This window comes from Heterocephalus glaber, unplaced genomic scaffold (assembly GCF_053883595.1).
Source record: "Heterocephalus glaber isolate CG9 unplaced genomic scaffold, H.glaber_assembly_v1.0 deba00001610, whole genome shotgun sequence".
Classification (NCBI taxonomy): domain Eukaryota; kingdom Metazoa; phylum Chordata; class Mammalia; order Rodentia; family Bathyergidae; genus Heterocephalus; species Heterocephalus glaber.
The window spans coordinates 780996-800579 of NW_028258381.1; the positions used below are offsets into that span (position 1 = coordinate 780996).

At 41.3% G+C, this 19584-nt stretch overlaps 1 protein-coding gene and 1 long non-coding RNA gene across 3 annotated transcripts in view; one reads left to right on the forward strand and one right to left on the reverse strand.

Moving 5' to 3' along the window:
• LOC147822573 (uncharacterized) overlaps positions 1–7297 on the forward strand; it is a 116944-nt gene extending 109647 nt beyond the window's left edge. The window contains exons 2-3 of the long non-coding RNA XR_015445361.1: positions 4746–4983; positions 6477–7297. This is a non-coding gene — a long non-coding RNA (uncharacterized LOC147822573). The remainder of the gene's footprint in view (positions 1–4745; positions 4984–6476) is intronic.
• The window catches only part of Traf3ip2 (TRAF3 interacting protein 2), a 49743-nt gene that overhangs the window by 29389 nt on the left and 770 nt on the right, over positions 1–19584 (reverse strand). For both annotated transcript variants that reach the window (XM_021252026.2, XM_021252025.2), the window contains exon 2: positions 1930–2766. In XM_021252026.2, the coding sequence (XP_021107685.1) occupies positions 1930–2758 (829 nt within the window). In that variant the 5' untranslated portion in view covers positions 2759–2766. The remainder of the gene's footprint in view (positions 1–1929; positions 2767–19584) is intronic.

The following is a 19584-nucleotide window of genomic DNA, read 5'->3' on the forward strand; positions in this document are numbered from 1 at the left end:
AGTGACACAACGCATTGTAGAGTAGGGTTGTTTACCCTCATGATCCTGTGGCTGACTGGCAGCTGTGGCTTACTCTGGTTTCTACTGAACCACTATTCACTGCACACCACTGTAAAGTCAAAAAAAATCTCAAGTTAAAGACTATTGTATTTATCCAGACCTTCTCGATAGGTGGTGTAGTTGTTTTCATTTTCACTCCACTATAACAATTCTTTAATAAAGCCCTTACCCACATATTTTTATATGCTTGTTTAGTGTTTCTACATGGATGGATACTACATGTGAGATTATTGGCTGGAGAGGGAGGACAGGTACAATTTGATAGGTAGTGAAATTATCTTCCAGAAGGTTTCATCAATTATATTTCTACCAAGAGTAGATGAGAGTATTCATTTTCTTCTAACTCCAGTAATACAAGGTATTGTCTGATATTTTTATTTTTGCACCTCTAATCGAGGAAGAATTATCTGTAAAGTTTATGTGTTTCTTAGATCTAGTTATGTTGAGCTTTGTTTCACGTGCACATTATCTGTTTGTATAACTTCTGTGAATTATTCCCATCCTCTGTCCAATTTCTCTCCTGTCTGCCTTTCATCACCTCTCTGTACTCCTAGAAACCCAAACATTCGCCTTCTAATCCCTTTCAATAAAAGGAAATAAAACAGCAAGAAGAAGGTGAACATATGAAAGAAAGCAGGTCCTGAGGTATTAGAGGCATAACGTGTTCCCATTTGGACATGTTCCCCTGCAGTGCTTACCTCTGCAGACTAGATTGCTAATGGCACCATTTCAGGCTTCAACAGGAAAAATACTTTCCAGTGGGAAGACCTTCCCAGGACCCTCATTATTATACTGAGTCAGTGCTTGCTTTGCCTACCACAATCAGGCTTTTTCCTATTAGTAAAGGCAACTGCTTGGGACCTGTCAAAAAGTCTTTGAGTAATTATTCACACTTCTGCATATTCATCTAAGGAGTTAATCAGAAATGCAGATTGTGCACGATGTTTGTCATAGCATTGCTTATAGGGTCAGAAAACTAGAGCCTATTGGAAATGTCCAACAATAGAGAATAGGTTAATAACAGCTTAGTGCCTCTATCTGATGAAATACAATGCAGCATTTTAGAATGATGCTGAAAAAGTACACTCAATGTCATTGGAAATTGTTTTAATTTTACATTAACTATATATGTAAAGGGAAAAACCACTAAAGTAAATGTCAAAATATTTAAAAATTATATTTGGGTGATAGAAATATGAATACTTTTTATTTTTATTTTTGACTTTTGGGTATACTTCAATGAGGAGGGGATGCAATATTACTGGTATGATCAGAAAAATTATCTTTAAATATAGATAATACAATGTTAAAGACTAATTTACAGTATTATGTTCACAAATTATTCCCTTTTAATCTAAAAATCACTTAGAAATAAATATAGCTCTGGCCTTGTTACCCTTCAGTTCTCTGTGACTCATACTTAAAGGAATCTACCACCACACCCATCCCATTATGGGGCACTCAGAGTAAGCAGTGTACCTATGCCCCACCTCTTTCTCTGCCAATTCTAAGGTAGGGAAGAAGCATGAAGAAAAGGAAGAATCCAGAAGCCCAAGAATTAGACTGAGGAGTTTTCTAGAAATCATTTGGATCATCTCTATGCCTTTAGGCAGGTTTCAGTTCAACTAACTTTGACAAAGGAATCTATTTCATCCTTAAACTTTCCTAAAGAAGGAGGTTTCAACTGAGACAGAGTTTGGGCTAACAAAAAGAATTCTTTGAAGGCTCCTTGCAAACCTCTGTAAGAAGCAGAATGTCTCTCTGCACTGTGCTCTAGCTGCACTGTTCTCATGACATGGGGCATTGATGTAAGGTCTTGTTTCCTCGGTCACCCAACCCAGAATGTCCAGAGGAAAAAAGATCACTTACATGGTACCTGGTGATTGGGCCTTCCAGGACAATGGTAGTCATAGTTCCATGGAGCATGTGGGGAAGGATGGGGAGGTAACATTTGTGCACATGCTGGATACCTCTGAGGTTCAAACTGCAGGAACTCTCTAGACCTGAGTGGGCCAGGGAGGTCTGGAGGGTAACATACAGAGGTGAGAGGCAGAGGCCTTTCCAGCTGCCTGATGCCCAAGACATCCTGGGGCTGGGAATCACATCCTGTGTCTATCGTTGGCAAATCTGGGGCTGCTCGGTTCCTGTGGAACTGTAGCTGTGGCACTGTCTCTTGGCCACTGCCTGAGGAGTCTGCTGAGGCATTAGGTAAACTTTGGTCTGAATTGTCTGAGTCATGGCCAGTGTCAGGAGAAGCTGCTGAAAGCTGAGATCCCAGCCATGGATTACGCTTTTCCATAAATGAAAACTGATGCTCTGGGGGGAGGGCTGCAACCACAGACTCAGACTCAGGCTGGCTGGCAGCAGAGGAGCCAAAGTGAAAATCTTGGCCAGGGTCTGGGTGCCTCCTGAAGAAACTGTCTTCACTCTCCTCCAGGACTTTAGTGCGTAAGCAGGTGACCTGCTGAGACACAGGTCGGTGGTGATTTGCAAGTTTCAGGGGAGGGTGAGCCTGAGAAAAGTCTCCTGAGGCACAGTGAGGGGGGTTTGGTGCAGACAAGCTGTTGGGTGCCATGTTTCTGATATTTGGAGCAGGTGGCTCTGATTCCTCTTCCAGAGAACATTCTGGGAATGGCTTCAGCAAATGAATTGGGTATGGTTCTGATTCATCAACCTCCACAGGATTGCTTCGGTTCATTCTAGTTTCTGGAACAAGAGAAAATATGCCATAGCCTCAGAAGACAGATCAATGCTTTGAGCCCCCATTTTATGACGTGAAGGGATCCCATTCAGGGTGTGGTTTACATTAACAGTAGTGTGACACCACTGTGCTGTTGTGGTCACATAAAATTGATGCTGTGCTGTGGGTCCAGTCACATAAAATTGCTTGCTCATCCTCCATGCAAAGCCATTAATGCTTATTAAAACATTTTATCTGGAAGGCAGTCAAAGAAAGATGACCGGAAGTCATCCTTTGGTAGAATCATTCACCAACAAGGGGCAAACATGGATGCAAATGAACTGCCAAGTACAGAGGAAAGAGAAATTATCAAATGTGGGCTGCTGCATGTGTTTTTGGAATACAAGATGAATAAACATAGTAACTGATGTGGAATGATCTCCAAGATATATTGTTAGGTGTCAAAAACAAAACAATCTGGGTGCAGAACAATGTGTGCACCTTGCTATTTAGTGTAACAAAAGTAAAGAGAGGCGAAAGTGTGTGTGTCTCTGTGGACTTCTGTTTCAGGATACCTAAAACATGTGACAGTTACAAGAACATTGGTATATAGGACATCTTTGAGGAAGGATTAAGGGGCGGGGCAGGGGGGAGTTTCGCCCTTTGAACTTTAAAAATATTGCTTCATCTGACTATTGCTTAATTTAAAAAGTAAACACAAGGGTTTTTTTTTAATACAAAAAGAAAGCACAAGCTTAAAACACATTGCAAAAAGGTTATAGTGACATTTTCCACCAAACAACTTTAAGGTTATTTAGAGGACTTAATTCCCTCTGGGCATTATGCCTGCTGCAAAGGTAGCCATAGCCACCTGGTTTGGGATATAATTGCACCGGCAAGACTTGTGAAACTAGCCACCAACCTACAGAGCACTGAGCTCACAGCCCAAGCAAGATTGTTCTTATCTATACAATAGAATGCTTAATGAACCTAACATAATGAGAAATAAAATTTTCATCCTTTTGTCATTAAATGGGTTAAATGATGCCTGGCTTAAAGGGGGGGAAGGCCAGAGAGAAAGCTGCAGGGGTGAGGAGGGGGCCCTGGAGGCTTGTAGAAGGTTGCAAAGCAGGTGTAGTAAAAGAGCAAGTACGTGAGAAAGAAAAGAAAAACCCCAAGGTTTATTCTATGCAAGGCCTTTTTACATAGCATACTTCAAATACTAGAAAGAGAAAAGGGATTGTGTGGGGATTTTTAAATTCCTACTTTGGATCCATGCAGCATTTCAACCACAAACGTTTACTGAGGGCTTACTCTGCCTGGAGTCACAAAGTATGTAAATTACTGTTCTAAGACAGCTTTTGAACATGTATTCACTTTCTCTTGTGTCCTGTACCCAATCCAACTAGAACAAGATAGAATGCATTTTGAAATGCTTCCCCTTCTGCAAAGGTGGGCCAGCAGTTTGCTGCCAGTTCTTTTTTCCTTCTTTTTGCAATGCTAGGGATCCAACCCAGAGCCCATGCATGAGAGGCAAGTGCTCTACCACTGAGCTACACTCCCAGGCCCTATCAGGTGTATCTGAACTACCTATAAGAACCCAAATCTCTCTCCCTCTCTGAGGTAGATAAGTGGCGAGCATAGTGAAGCCTTTTCTCAAAAACAAAAAATTAGCTGCCTATATAAAGATATACAAGATGAAAACTCTTTAACACTTCTCATTCCATTTGGTATCAAACTTAACCCCTGCTGCCCAACAACCCTAGCACTGTCTACAGGCACCACATGAAACGTCAGCTCTTAACTTGTGGTTGGCCTCTGTTTTCCCTGTGTCTGTCCCTTCCCCGTCTGCTTCCAAAGGATGTATGTCCTTTTCCTCCTTGGTGGCTCTGGAGAAAAGAGACCTCAGTGCCTCAATTGAGTGGACTTTGTAAAAATGAGTAAGAACCTACCAACTTTTTACTACTTAAAAATGTCCACCATTGTTTTCCTTTCTTCCTTACAGTTTGTCTACAGCTGTGAAACTGGATATGCCTTACAGCATGCTCTTCAGCTGGTCAGGAAACAAACATTTTCTCCAGGGCTGGCTGAGTGTGCTGTATAATCTTCTGCCTGCATCTGGGAGCCCACAGCTGAGCGGGAGGGCAAAACGATGTGGAAAGGGAGCTGGGAGCTGCTAACGAGGACCAAATTCAGTCAACTATTTCTTGTCCTGTGGTTCGTTTGCATTGCTCACGCTTCAGGTACAACTGTTTACATTCTCCCTGGGTTTTCAAATGTGAATACCTGAGAAGGGCTTCCAAAACAAAGTGCAAATTTGTCTTCTCTCCCTGAGGGGCTTTCAGGGGCTTGGAGGAAGCTCATATGAAAGGTGACAAGTGCAGGAATCTCATATAATTGGAATTTTAGGTCCATCTAAGGTTACTTAAAAACAGTCTGTAAAGAAACAGATGGCCCTTCCTGGCATGCCAATGAACAATCTCTCAGCAAAACTATAGGATTAATAATCACTACAAGGTCAAAATAGCCCTTAATGTTTCAAATATATCACTATCAAATACTCAAATAGCAAATAATCATTGAGGTGACTATGTGTTCAACTGTGTGCTATCCATCCCCCTTCTGAGGCATAGGCTCAATTAAAATTGTTTTACTTTATGTCTACTACAACACACAAGAGGTACAAAAGACTGTACTTTCACTAAAGCTGATCACAAATATTTCTAACGGTACAGAAAACATTCCCACTTTCAAACTGCTTGTGCTTCAGCTTAAGAGCCTTTGTATTTCTTAAAATACCCTTCCCAACTTGTCTGCATAGCTCTTTTCCTTTCTCCTTCAGGTCTTTCCTCAACTGAGTTTCTTGGGAGGGCTCCATGACACCCTCTTCAAAACGTTTACACCCTCTTCTCCCTTCCCTGCTTTCCTCTCTAACAATTACCACCATATAATATACTACTCAAATGTGTATTATAAACACAAATTTCTAATATATTCCTTGTTTGCTTACTGCCCTTACTCCTTTCCAGAACATAAATCTCAAGATTGTTCTGCTGATAGCAATACTCTCAGCACCTATAAATGGTACCTGGCACAAGTAGGTGCTCAATAGAGATTTGTTGAATGAATGAACAATTGATGCATATTTCAGAGCAGAGAGGTGCCCTGTGTGGCTGGAAGGATCACCGAAAGTCAGAATGTCAGGCTCCATGGGAGAGAGAAGGCAGTACCTGGTGGGCCAAGTCCCCAGGGTTCTTAAAATTAAGCCACGTGGATGACCTTTCCCCTCTTTCTTCTTCCCACAAATATTTATGAAATGCCTGCCAAGCACCAAGCCCTTAAGGCAGCCTGGGCCATGCCTAAGAGATCTTACCCATCCATGCCCACAGAATAAAAGTGATTCCACCAGCTAGTGTGCAGGGACATCTACTCTTTGGCTCCAAGCAGGGAGAGCTGGTCTGTATGTACATCAACAGAGCTTTGCGTAGAACATAGGAGAGCAAGGCCTGCCTGCCACTACCACATGCCTCTGGCCCCTGCAGAACTGGTGAGGCAGAGCCAGCCCTACCAACCCTTCCCAAGCAGGAAGAGAGAACATCAGGGGCCACAGGAAAGTGATTGGGTTTTGTCCAAGAAGCATTTCATCTTTAGTAAAGTATTGTAAAAATACTACATTTAAAAAAACACACACACAAATAATGTCTCACCACTACCTCTTTTCCCTGTTTCCTCCCAGGCCTTTTCCATATATTCTCCACCTGCATGTCACCCTGGTGTTGCCTGTGCTCCAGTCCCTGACAGAGGGCCAGTGGGGCCTGGAACGAAGTAGCAAAGCCCCTTTTCCAGCCCTGACCTGGAAAGAAAGCACTGAGCCTGGGGTGATAAGGCACCTACTCACTAGGACATGGGACCCCAGCACCCACAGCACCTGGACAGTTTTGAGCTCCTGTGAGTTAGGAGCTTGTGAGAAATTGAGGTCCATCAGGCTGGAGGACAATGACCATGACAACCCACTATGGCATGTTACTCAACATTGGCAGTGGGCAGGGAGCAAGAGGACAAGAAGAACCTAGGAGCAATTCTGGCTCACAACCCCTCTGAGGCTCCCGGTGCAGATGCCTGAGCCCCACACTTAAGCCCATGAGGTTCCCTCCTGCATTGCCAAGAGGAGAGAAATCTATAGTTTGGTGATAACTATTAGAAAGCTATGGTTTTTGAGCTGGTAATTTCACTTCTTAGAATTCCTGCACAGAGGTAAATCTACATACGTGATATGAAGAAGCTGTGAAGAGAGTCATTATAGCAATGCTCATGTAGCAAAGACTAGAAACAGCCCACGTGCCCCAAAAGGTCTGGATTTGAAAACAATAGTATATCTAGACAATGAACACCCTGCATCTTTGAAAAAAGAAAGAGGAAGAACTGTGTGAGCTGAAGTTGAAGCAGTGCCAAGATTTATTTTAAATTTTAAAAAAGAGCAGGATGTTGTGTAGAGCGTGTCACTCATGGTGTGATGTAAGATACATGTGTACGTCATCTGTTAGAAATTAGGAACAGAAAAAAAAATAAATTAGGAACAGTACTTGACTCTGGGAAGGGAACAAGATGACTGGACTGGGCCAGGAGAGAGAAGTCCTTTTCAGAACAGTTTACACCTTTCCAGTTTCGTACCAAGAGTCTATACATCTTTATTAAAAACGCAAAGCTCCACTATTGATCCTGGTGTTCACAAAGACTAAGAAATGATGTGGATGAGGTATGCATGAAACACTCCAGGAGACAGTGAACATGTGCCTTAGGGACAAAAACCATTTGGCAGAGGATAAGGACATTTGCCTGAGGTGGGTGTGGTAGAGCTCCTCCCCCCAAACTATGAACAGACACTAGTCTCAGGGCCACTTAGGTCAGTGCCAAAGTCTGGTTCACATTCCTTCTGATCTGACCCCAAAGATGGTAGATGTTCTTCTCTGTAATCTCACTGCCTATTGGGTTGAAAGCTATGGTTTCAGCTCGTGGATTCTGACCACTATTCTGACTTTAAGTTCCTTCTTCAATTTCTCTGTCTTTCCCCAAGTCTCTGGCTTTGTCTTCTTTTTTACCTCCTCAAACTTGAGAACTTTCTCCCAGTTCCTCCACCCTACCCCATCCCTAGTAACCTAGTTCTGCAGATAAGATCTTATCCAATGTAAGCAGTTCTGACATCCTATGTGATAATGTTCCCCTGGTGTCCCACTCAGTATTTCCCACAGGCCCACCCCATTTTGTCTGTACACAGCTCAGTCAACTTCTGTGAACTGCCTCCAACTCTGCTCATGTCTTTTCCTAGCATCCTTTACCTCCTCTAGCACGTTCTGCTTTCCATTATTAGTGCCTCAAAACAGACTCAGTTCTCACAATACCACCTTTCTGCTCTCATGGTTCATCAAAAAGCTTCTTTCTCTCCAATGAGGCTGTCTCTTTTTCTGCAGGTTCATTGACATTGAGCCTGCCTGTGTGGTTAGCAAGCCTCTCTCAGAGCACATGTTTACAGACCTAATATCCATGTCCACAGTTAACTGTGGCTTCTGCTTTCCAGATGGCCTTACCTTGAATCAACACCTATTTCTTCAGTGTGAGAAAACACACAGCACTTAAATACATAGGCTCTGAATTCAGATTCCTTAGGGTTTCTTTCGTCTACCAGGTGCATTGGTAGATGTATGACCTTGACAACATTACTTAACTTCTCTCATTTTTCTCATCTGCAAAATGGGGGAATGAGCAATACGTGCACCCTAGGGGTATTATGAAGATAAAAGAAGTTTGAACAGTGCTGAATGTTCTTAATCATGCTCCTAAAAACCATATCATGTTCGAGAGGAAGGAGCTTCTGGGCCACCGTTCCACCACTCCCAGCTCACAGGAAGGGGCTTCTGGGCTGCCATTCCACTGCTCCCAGCCCAGAGCTAGGGGCTTCTGGGCCACCGTTCCACCGCTCCCAGCCCAGAGGAGGTGAGCCAAGTGGGTGCCAACAGCACATCCCCCTACCCCCACCCCCCCTTGAAATAAGAACACTTGTAAACAAGTTTCAAACCAAACTTCCAGATCACCTACAACAACCCGAAAAAGAAATGAGATGGAACACTCTGATACTCAACCATCTGGACTCCCTGAAGTGGTAACAAAAGAAGATCTGGAAAAAATGAAAGAAGAAATAATTTCTCAGATAACAGTAGAGATTGTAATCATAGTGCAAGACATGATTAATAAATCTAGAGAGGATCTGAGGAACATGATGGAATCCCAACATAGGAAACAAATGGAATCCATAAAACAGAAGCAAACAGATTTCCAAGAGATCAAAAACTCCACTGAAAGTCTACACAGCAGAATGAGCCAATGTGAGGACAGAATTTCAGATATAGAAGATAAGATTGGAGTCAACAAAAAAACAGGAGAGAGTGCAGATGACATAAAAAAAGCTGTTCACAGAAGTAATGGCAGAAAACTTCCCAAGGAGGGGAAAAGAACTTGATATACACATAAGTAAGGCATATAGGACTCCAACTAGCCTTGATCAAAAAAAAATCTACACATAGGCATATAATTGTTAAGATTCCAGAAACACAACAGAAGAACAAAGTTCTACAAGCAGTGAGAGAAAAGAAACAAATCACACAAAAGGAAAGCCCATCTGAATCACAGCAGACTTCTCAACGCAAACCCTCAAGGCAAGAAGAGCTTGGAGTGAAGTATTCCAAGCCCTAAAGAAAAAACAGCTTCCAACCCAGATTGATGTACCCTGAAAAACAATCTTTCTAAATTGATGGAGAAATAAGATACTTTCATGACAAAGAGCACATTAGGAAATTCATGAACACCAAACCAGCACTCCAAAAATTTTAGACAATAGCCTATGAACAGACAATGAGGATCACAACCCCAGGAAGCAGAGCAGAATGAACCCATCAGGCACAACAAGAAATTAAACATAAAGGAGGCGAATCCAACAAAGAGAAAATGTCATGACAATGATAAATCAATATGTATTAGTTATAACCATCAATGTTAATGGTCTCAATTCACCAATCAAAAGAAATACACTGGCAGAATGGATCAAAAAGCAAAATCCGGGGCTGGGGATCTAGCTCAGTGGTTTCATCACCTGCTGCAGAAGCCCAAGGACCTGAGTTCAATCCTTGGTACAAAAAAAAAAAAAAGAAAAGAAACAAACTCCAACAATATGCTGCATACAAGAAACATGCTTCATTCAAAAAGAAACTCACAGACTGAAAGTTAAAGGGTGGAAAACAATACTCCATGTGACAGGAACCCCCAAAAAAGCAGGAGTAGCTATCCACTTTGCAGATCACGTAGATTTCAGACCAACACTGATTAAGAGAGACAAACAAGGATACTACATCCTTCTAAAGGGAACAATCCAACAGGAAGAGATGATAATCATAAATATATGTGCACCAAACTCTAGTGTGCCCAACTATATAAAACAAATACTAATGGATGTGCAAATTCATATATGGACAAATACAATTATAGTGGGGGACTTCAATACCCCACTGTCACAAACAGATAGATCAACTAGACAAAAAATAAGTAATGAAATACTAGAACTCAGTCAAACTCGTGAACAAATGAACTTTACAGATGTTTACAGAGTGTTCCACCCCACAAAATCAGAATACACATTCTTTTCAGCTGCACACAGGTCATTTTCCAAAATAGACCACATACTCATAGAACATGTCTAAGTAAGTGCAAAGGAATTAAAGTTATCCCCTGTATATTACCAGACCATAGTGCGATGAAATTGGGAATCAATAGGAAAATAAACTGCAAGAATTTCATAAACACATGGATATTGAACAACACACTTCTGAATAACCAATGGGTCACAGAGGAAATTAAAGAAGAAATCAGACGGTTCCTTCAATTAAATGACAGTGACAATACTACATATCAGAATCTATGGGACACAATGAAAGCAGACTTACGAGGGAAATTCATAGCAGTGAATGCACATATTAGAAAAACAGAGCTAGCCCAATTAAACAACCTGATACTGAACCTCAAGCTTCTAGAAAAAGAAGAGCAGGACAAACCCAAAGCCCATAGAAAGGAGGAAATTATAAATATCAGAACAAAAATCAATGCAATGGAAACTAAGAGAACAATACAAAAAAATCAATGAAGCTAAGAGTTGGTTCTTCAAAAGAATAAACAAAATTGACAAACCCTTAGCCAACCTTGTCAGAAAAAGGAAAGAAAAGGCCCAAATCCATGCAATTAGGAATGAAAAGGGTGAAATTACAATAGACCCAGCAGAAATCCAGAGGTTCATCAATACCTACTTCCAGAACCTATACGCCAATAAGATGGACAACACAGAAGAAATGGACAGATTCCTAGATACATATGCATTACCAAAGTTGAACCAAGACCTAAAATTTCTAAATGACCCAATATCAATCAATGAAACTGAAAACATAATTAAAAACTTACCAACTAAGAAAAGCCCAGGACCTGATGGCTTCACTGTTGAATTCTACAAGACATTTAGAGAGGAACTACTGCCACTACTCTTTAAACTCTTCAGTGAAATTGAAAGGGAAGCAATACTCCTGAATTCATTCCTGGAAGCAAGCATCACCTTGATCCCCAGAGCAGAGAAAGACCCAACCGAAAAAGAGAATTATAGGTCAATCTCACTAATGAACATAGATGCAAAAATCCTTCATGAGAAACTGGCAAATAGAATGCAGAAGAGCATCAAGAAGATCATACACCCTGACCAAGTGGGATTCATCCCAGGGATGTGGGAATGGTTCAACACACACAAATGTAATACACTATATCAGTAGAGCCAAGGACAAAAACCATTTGATTATCTCCATAGATGCAGAAAAAGCATTTAACAAAATCCAACATGCATTTATGATAAAAACCCTACAAAAAATTGGAATAGACAGTCTCTACCTTAATCTGATAAATGCCATCTATGAAAAACCAACAGCCAATATCATACTAAATGGTCAAAAACTGAAATCCTTCACACTAAAATCAGGAACAAGACAAGGATGTCCACTATCACCACTCTTGTTCAATATAGTTTTGGAAACATTAGCCATGGCAATTAGACAAGAGAAAGAAATAAAAGGAAAAGAGATAGGAAACGAAGAAGTCAAATTGTCATTATTTGCAGATGACATGATACTCTGTATAGAAGACCCCAAGAACGCCACCAAAAGTCTTCTAGACTTAATAACCAAATTCAGTAAAGTAGCTGGATACAAGGTCAACACACAAAAATCAATAGCTTTCCTCTACATGAACAACAGACTCACTGAGAGAGAAATAGGGCAAACAGATCCTTTCATAATAGCATCCAAGAAACTGAAATACTTAGGAATCATCCTAACAAAAGAAATCAAAGACCTCTTCTCTGAAAACTATAGCACTCTGAAAAGAGAGATTGAAGATGCTATCAGAAAATGGAAAGACATCCCTTGCTCCTGGTTAGGAAGGATCAACATAGTGAAAATGGCCATACTTCCAAAACTGCTATATAGATTCAATGCAATCCCAATTGAAATCCCAGCAGCATACTTCACAGACCTTGAGAAAACAATTAAAAAATTCATTTGGAACAAGAAGAGACCAATATTAGCAAAAGCAATTCTAGATACCAGAGACATGGCAGGGGATATCACAATCCCCAACTTGAAACTATACTACAAAGCTACTGTGATAAAAACAGCATGGTACAGGCAAAGAAACAAACCTGAGGACCAGTGGAACAGATTAGAAGATGCAGAAACAATGCCAGACACACTCAGCCATCTCATCTTCGATAAAGGAGCCAAACACCCTCGCTGAAGGAAAGATAGCCTCTTTAATAAACAGTGCTGAAAGAATTGGATTTCAACTTGCCAAAAATTAAAACTAGACCTATGTCTCTCGCCATGCACTAAACTAAAATCAAAATGGATTAAAGATCTAAATATTAAAATAGAAACGCTGAACTGGCTGGAATAGAGGTTAGGTAGAACTCTTGAAGACATTGGTGTAGGAAAAGATTTTATGAACAAAACCTCAGTTTCCTGTGAATTACCACAAACAATCAACAAGTGGGATCTCTCCTTATTAAAAAGCTTCTGCACAGCAAGAGAAACCACCAGCAGTGTGAAGAGACAACCTACAATATGGGAAAAATCTTCACCTGCTGATCCTCAGAGAAAGGCCTACTATCTCACATATATAAAGAACTTAAAAAGATCAGACCTCCCAAATTTGAAGACCCAATCCAAAAATGGGCATCTGAAATGAACAGACTTTTCACAGACAAAGAAGTAGATATATCAAATAAATACATGAAAGATTGTTCAACATCACTGGTCATTTGAGAGATGCAAATGAAAACAAAGCTGAGATTCCACCTCACCCCAGAAAGAATGGCTACTCTTATGAAATTAACCAATAACAAATGCTGGCGGGGCTGTGGGGAAAGAGGAACCCTGCTCCACTGCTAGTGGGAGTGTTGACTGGTGCAACCACTGTGGAAATCAGTATGGAGATACCTCAAAGAACTAGGACTGGAAGTCCATTTGACCCAGCTATTCCCCTGCTGGGTATCTTCCTGAAAGAATGAAAAGGATCGTACCACAGCGATATATGTGCACCCATGTTCATAGCAGCACAGTTTGTAATAGCTAAAACTTGGAAACAGCCCAAATGCCCATCAACTGGAGACTGGATAAAGAAAATGTGGTTTAAAAAAAATAAAATGGAGTACTACTCAGCCATCAAAAATGAGAAATTAGAGACATTTATAGCTAAATGGATGCACATTGAGGAGATACTCTTAAGTGAAATAAATAGGACACACATGTAAATACCGAGTAGTTTCTCTAGTGTGAGAAACTGAAAGTGTAAATAAGGACTAAAAGGTATAATAGACAATGTGAAATAGGAAGAAAAGGGGCAAAGGGGAAGGGGAAGTGGGAGGGGTAGGGGAAAGGAAAGAAGGGAATGGAATTAATATGAAAAAATGGAAAAATGGAAACAACGTCTTTGTAAATAGGGAGGGATGGAGGTGTTGAAGGGAGGGCAGGGGAAGGGGGAAAATAGGAAACAAGGTAGATTAGGTAAAGGTGCAAATTTCCAATGATAATGTCATTATGTTGTATACCTAAAATGTACGAATGATTAAAATGAATAATTGGTAATGTGAAATAGGAAGAAAAGGTCCAAAGAGGTCGGGGAAGTGGAAGGGGCAGAGGAAAGGAAAGAAAGGAAAGGAGAAATTATGAGAAATGGAAAAAATGGAAACAAAGTCTTTGTAAACAGGGAAGGGTGGAGGGGGTGAAGGGGGGCTGGGAATGGGGAAAAAATAAGAACCAAGATGCTTCATGTAAAAGTACAAGTTCCCAATGAGAAATGTAAATGTTTTGCATGCCTAAAATGTACCAATAAAAGAATTTTTAAAAAACCTTATCATGTTCTTTAAAATCAAGGGCTATTTTATTATTTTTACTGCAGAGAGTCACTTGGCTTTGGAACTGTTCTGTTCCCTGGTTTTATACCCAGTTCTTAACACTTTCTTATGAACCAAACATGTGAACACCATATCTTTTTAACCAACAAGTTGATATGGGAATTATCTCTAGCACATTTGATTCACATCATCTTATTTGGTTCTTAAAACAAGACTGGGCTTCAGGCAGGCTGAGAGACATATACCATTTGCCATTCCTGTTTTACAGAGGCTTAGACACAATAGCTACTCCAAAGTGGCATAACAAGTGATTGAGATAGATCTATCCTACGGACCTCCTAGCTCTTTTAACTAAACCATTCAGATTGGAAGTTGGCAAACTTTTCCTACCAAAGGCCAAACAGTAAATAATTTATGCTTTATGGGCCATATCCTGTCACTATCTCATATTCTGCTTCCTTATTGTTGTTGTTGTTTCTCCTCCTCCTCCTTTCTTCTTCTCTTCCTCTTCCCCTGCCTCTTCCCTTTCTCTTCCTCCTCCTCTTTCTTTTTCTCCTCTTCTCCTCCTTCTTCACAAGATTTTTTAAATGTAAAAATGTGAGCTGGGCTGTAGCTTCGTGGTACAGCATTTGCCTAGCAAACTCAAAGCCGTGAATTTGAGCCCTAGTACTGCAAAATAAGTAAGTAAATAAATGAAATCCTACTGTGATTCTTAGCAATAGGCCAGTGTATAAAGAGATCAAGGATCATGGACTACCTTTGGCTCTAGGGTTGTAGTTTATCAACCACTGAAATAAATTATGCTGATATATCAAAATGCAAACCTAAGGAAATGGATCTACTTAAGAAACAACATCCTTTGTTAGCAATCATTTGTTAATATTTGTTGAATGGTTTCTTTGTATGAAATATCATCCCAAGTATTATACAAACATTAAATGATCTAATATAGTGACTCTAGCTGATAAGTACTACTGTTGGCCTCATTTTATAGATGGGGAAACTGAGACACAGGGAGGTTAAGTAGCTTTCTCAAGATCACAAGTTTATTAGGTAGCAGAGCTGGGATTGAAATCCAAGCAATCCAGGCCCAGAGCCTGTGCACTGAATTGCTTATATCCTAGCTGGGAGGATGGACAAGTACAGCTATTTGGGAGAAAGGGGACAAGGAAAGCACAGAACTCCTAGAACCTTCTGGAATAAGCATGTTTCAGAATGATTCACCTTGACACTGAGGGGAGTGGGCACATGTCACCTGTGTTCTATAAAGCACTGCCAGGCCTGAAAACTTCCTTCATGCTCCTATAACAGAGGATACGGTGACACTGCAGCGGCATCTTGATTTGAGAAAAGCACTTGATTGGATCTCATTAAATTTTAATCATAAACTGAATTCAAAATAAATTGAAAACTTGTTGACAGAGCACAAACAAAAGGTGATGATAAATGGCGATGCATCTGGAGAGGGGATATCTTCCAGGGACGCCTCTGAAGCAAGGACGGCTGAGACTTAATGAAGGTATTCTGTCCCTGCAAAAAGACAGATAGCAGAGCGAGGAACAGGGGAAGGCCAGGAGTGAGTAGCCTGAGTAATTAATAAACCACATTAACAGCTCCCAGATAATCAAGGGTGGATGTTCACCAACTGGTCGTATTTTTTTTTTTTAGTATTTTTGGATGGATCAATAATAGGGCTGAAGGGTCCAATAAATTCACAGCATGGCTATTTCAGGTGAATAGAACAAATAAGTATATAAACTTATAGTTAGGAGGCTCCTCAGATCCAATTTGGGTCAGATACTTTCAATTTTAGATTTTAAGGTCTTATTTAATTCCCTGAGATTAATTTCTTTTAATATGTCTTAAAGACATGAATTTAAAACCTAAAATTTGAGTACTCATTAATGTTCTTTGCTCACAGCCCAAATGCATGTGGACTTTCCATAATATTGGTTCACCTAGTGGAAATTGTTGTTATACTAGGGATTGAACCCAGGATCTTGGACACACTAGGAAAGCACTATAAATGAGCTACATCCCTGGCCCTTTTTATTTTAAAATTTTATTTTGAGATAGGGTCTCACTAAGTTGCCCAGGCTGGCTGCAAACTTGAAGTCCTCCTCCCTCAGCTTCCTGAGTAGCTATGATGACAGGCATGTACCACCCCACCCAGAAGGTTGCTTTTGAGTGAACTACTTGGATCAGATTCAAACTTCTGTGAACAAATGCTACAAACTTTACTTGTAGAATGTTCCCATCCAAGGATTTCTTCCATAAGTTGTGAAAGGATTTGAAGTAATGGGAGCCCTAGAGACAAGGGACCATTGACAGGTCCCTGAACATAATGCTGCACAGGAATTCTCATGTGAGGCTGCGCACAATGCAGCAGGGCTGACCCAGCTGAAGGAACTAGGACTCCTGTAAGCTGCTTTGGAAGGGGGAATGGAGAGGAATGAATGAGAACAGATTGACTGCTACTTTGGAAGCTGGTAAAAAACACTTAAGAGAACAACTGCAAACTAGCCTGTGTTCTTCTGTTGCCACTGTCTTTTTTTTTTCTTTCAGATAAAACAGCTTCCCTAAGCACACATTTGCAATCCCTAATTCAGTCCTTACCACAGACTAAAGGAAAGGAAGGGATGGAAAGGCAGAGAGCAGTGTGGAAGTGAGAGAAGTAAGGGAAGTGGGAAATTCCTGAGGGAAATTTTTAATTTGCCCTCAATTGGGTATAGGAGACTTGTAGTTTGTATATGTTATGGATATGAGAAGCATTAGTTGCAAGAAGGGAAAGTCTGAATCCAGCCAAAAGGTCAGAGCATGATGAGGTAGGCCAGTGACCAGGAAGAGTGTGGGCAGACAGCTCAGAGTAGGAAGAAAGTTCAGGGACATGAGTGAGACCTACTGACCCTGGGCACAGGACAACAAGGTAGCAGAGGACCGCCAAATTTCTTTCCTCACTGAGGGACTTGCCAGTGCCCCAAGCAGCCCACATCTGTGGGGTGCTGAGGGGGCACAAAGGCAAGGGCTCCAGTCAGTTCCATCCCTGTCCATGTGCTTGATTTCAGCTGCCTCACCAGGGAACCAAGTCAAATTGTCACAGCTCCAAGGGTTACTGGGTGCATGCAAGGCCACCCTTCATCATCATGTACAACTCCCATTCTCCAGGAAGGTCTGTGTGTGCCTCTGGGTCCACAAGGGCAGAGTAAGCTGAGCAGCCAGGCCACTGAGTACTCGCATGCTCCAGGAGGCTGGCTGGGCATGAGATATGAATGTCAGAGAGAAGACAGCCTGGGTTTCATGAACTAAAAATAGCTTGGTGACAATGCATTGGAAAGAAATGGGAGAGACCCAGGGGACAGCATCTTGATTCCAGCCCTCAGATGCTTTCTCACAGAAGGCCTGCTGGATTGTTTTGATAAGAAGATGTGATCAAATATTAGGGGTCATTTAGTTGGATCTGAAAGGAATTTAAAGTTTAATGTGCCTCATCTGTGTTCTTTTGTTTTTCTGCAGCAGTTGCCTGCAATTGATATGTGTACGTTTTTAAAGGCTAATCTAAAATTGCCTGCAGCAGAAAAATGATTTGAATTCAGGATATATCTGAGATTTCCATTCTGTGATGTGTAAAACATTGATCTAATTTAGACAAACTACCCCACCATCATCTATCTTGCTGAGTGCCTGTTAAAAAATGCCTACAAATATGATTCTTCTCTTTTAATTTTCAGAACATTTGAAAGTCTCTAATTTCTCAGCTCTGGTAGAAGCAGGCTGTAACATTTTCTGTCTGCATATTCAGAAAATGAGATCCCTGAGTTAGGAAGCTTTCCCGCCAACATTGTGATACATTAAGCAGACCCTGCTCCTCATTAGCCCACCCCTGGAAGAGAGCAGAGTGGTGGCATTCTCCTGCTGACACTAGGCATGGAAGAACTGGGAGTGGCAGTGCCAGATTAAGAATGACTGTGGTGGGTGGGGCCTTTACAGTGGACACGAGGCTGGCAGCAGAACAACAGTTAGCCTGATTTCAGAAAAAGATGCATTGTTATTTGAAAATAAAATCAGGAACTCACCACAGGTGAATCACATTGAAATTCCTGTCCTCTTATCCCAGAGGACTAGACAGAAACATCTGAAAATGTGACAAGGATTATACTAGGGCCTTGATAGTACACAGAAGTTCAGCAATACCAAAAGCCCTGAATCGGCCCATCCCAGTTAGCCAGAGCCTGTTGGAACTGTACTGACATTAAGAAATTGCCCAAAAGAAACAATAACACATTTTTATGTTTTGTTTTGTTTTTTGGTACCGGAGATCGAACTCCGATCCTTGTGCTTGCGAGGCAGGTGCCAGAACCACTGAGGTAAATCCCCGGCCCCAATAACACATTTTTAAAAGCAGCTGTTTGGAAAAGATTCTGTGTCTCTGCCATCTAATAATGAGTCTGATCATAGTCATACCCTGACATGGTGTGAGGTAATGTTTCACTGTTTCCTTTCCCCTCCCATTAAAGGCCCCACACACTGACTGTCCCACTGGGAGATGTCTCCTGCTCCAGCTAAGTCAGTCTCTGATTTCTGGCACTGAGCTTGCCTGCCAGTTCTCCAGCCTCCTTTGACTCTGTGAGCAAATGGATGGGGGGGCAGTGCTTCCTGGGAAACCCAACTGGGATAAGAACTAAGTCAAGAAATCCTCCATTTCCTCATATCTGGCTAGAACCAATAATGACACCTCAGTTCTAAGCAGCCCTCCGCAGAACCAGCTTCCTCCAACAGCTCAGCCTGACTGCTGCTTTACCTTTGGCCCAGAGAGCAAATGAGTGAAACAGAAATCAAAGACACTCATGTGGGAAGAAGTTGGGGCATCTATGAGGCGTCCAGTATGTGGCTTGCAGTATGCTCTTTGCTAGTAGGGGAGATTCTGGCACCTAGAAAAGTATTAAGAAACAAAGCACTTTTCCTCCAGGGGCTCACCAACTAGAAGCAGAAGATAAAATTTATATAGGTAATAACCAGTAAGCAAAACAAGTCTTCTAAGACCACCCATTAAGGCTACCCCTCTGCCTCTGCTCAGCCGCGTTTGGTTAGAAAGGAATTTAGACATAATCATGCTAGTATACACACACACACACACACACACACACACACACACACTTTACTGATGAAGAAATCCAGGCCCAGGAGAGCCAAAGTGAATTGTGTGAGATGGAACCACACAAAGTAGACTGAGAACTTGGATCCAAGATTCCTGTCTTCTTTTTAAATTATTTGGCCTATTTTTCTCCCACTTAAAAAAAAAATCTACCTATTTGAAGAGAGCACCTTGAACCTGGATGTCACAAGAAGCTTGTTC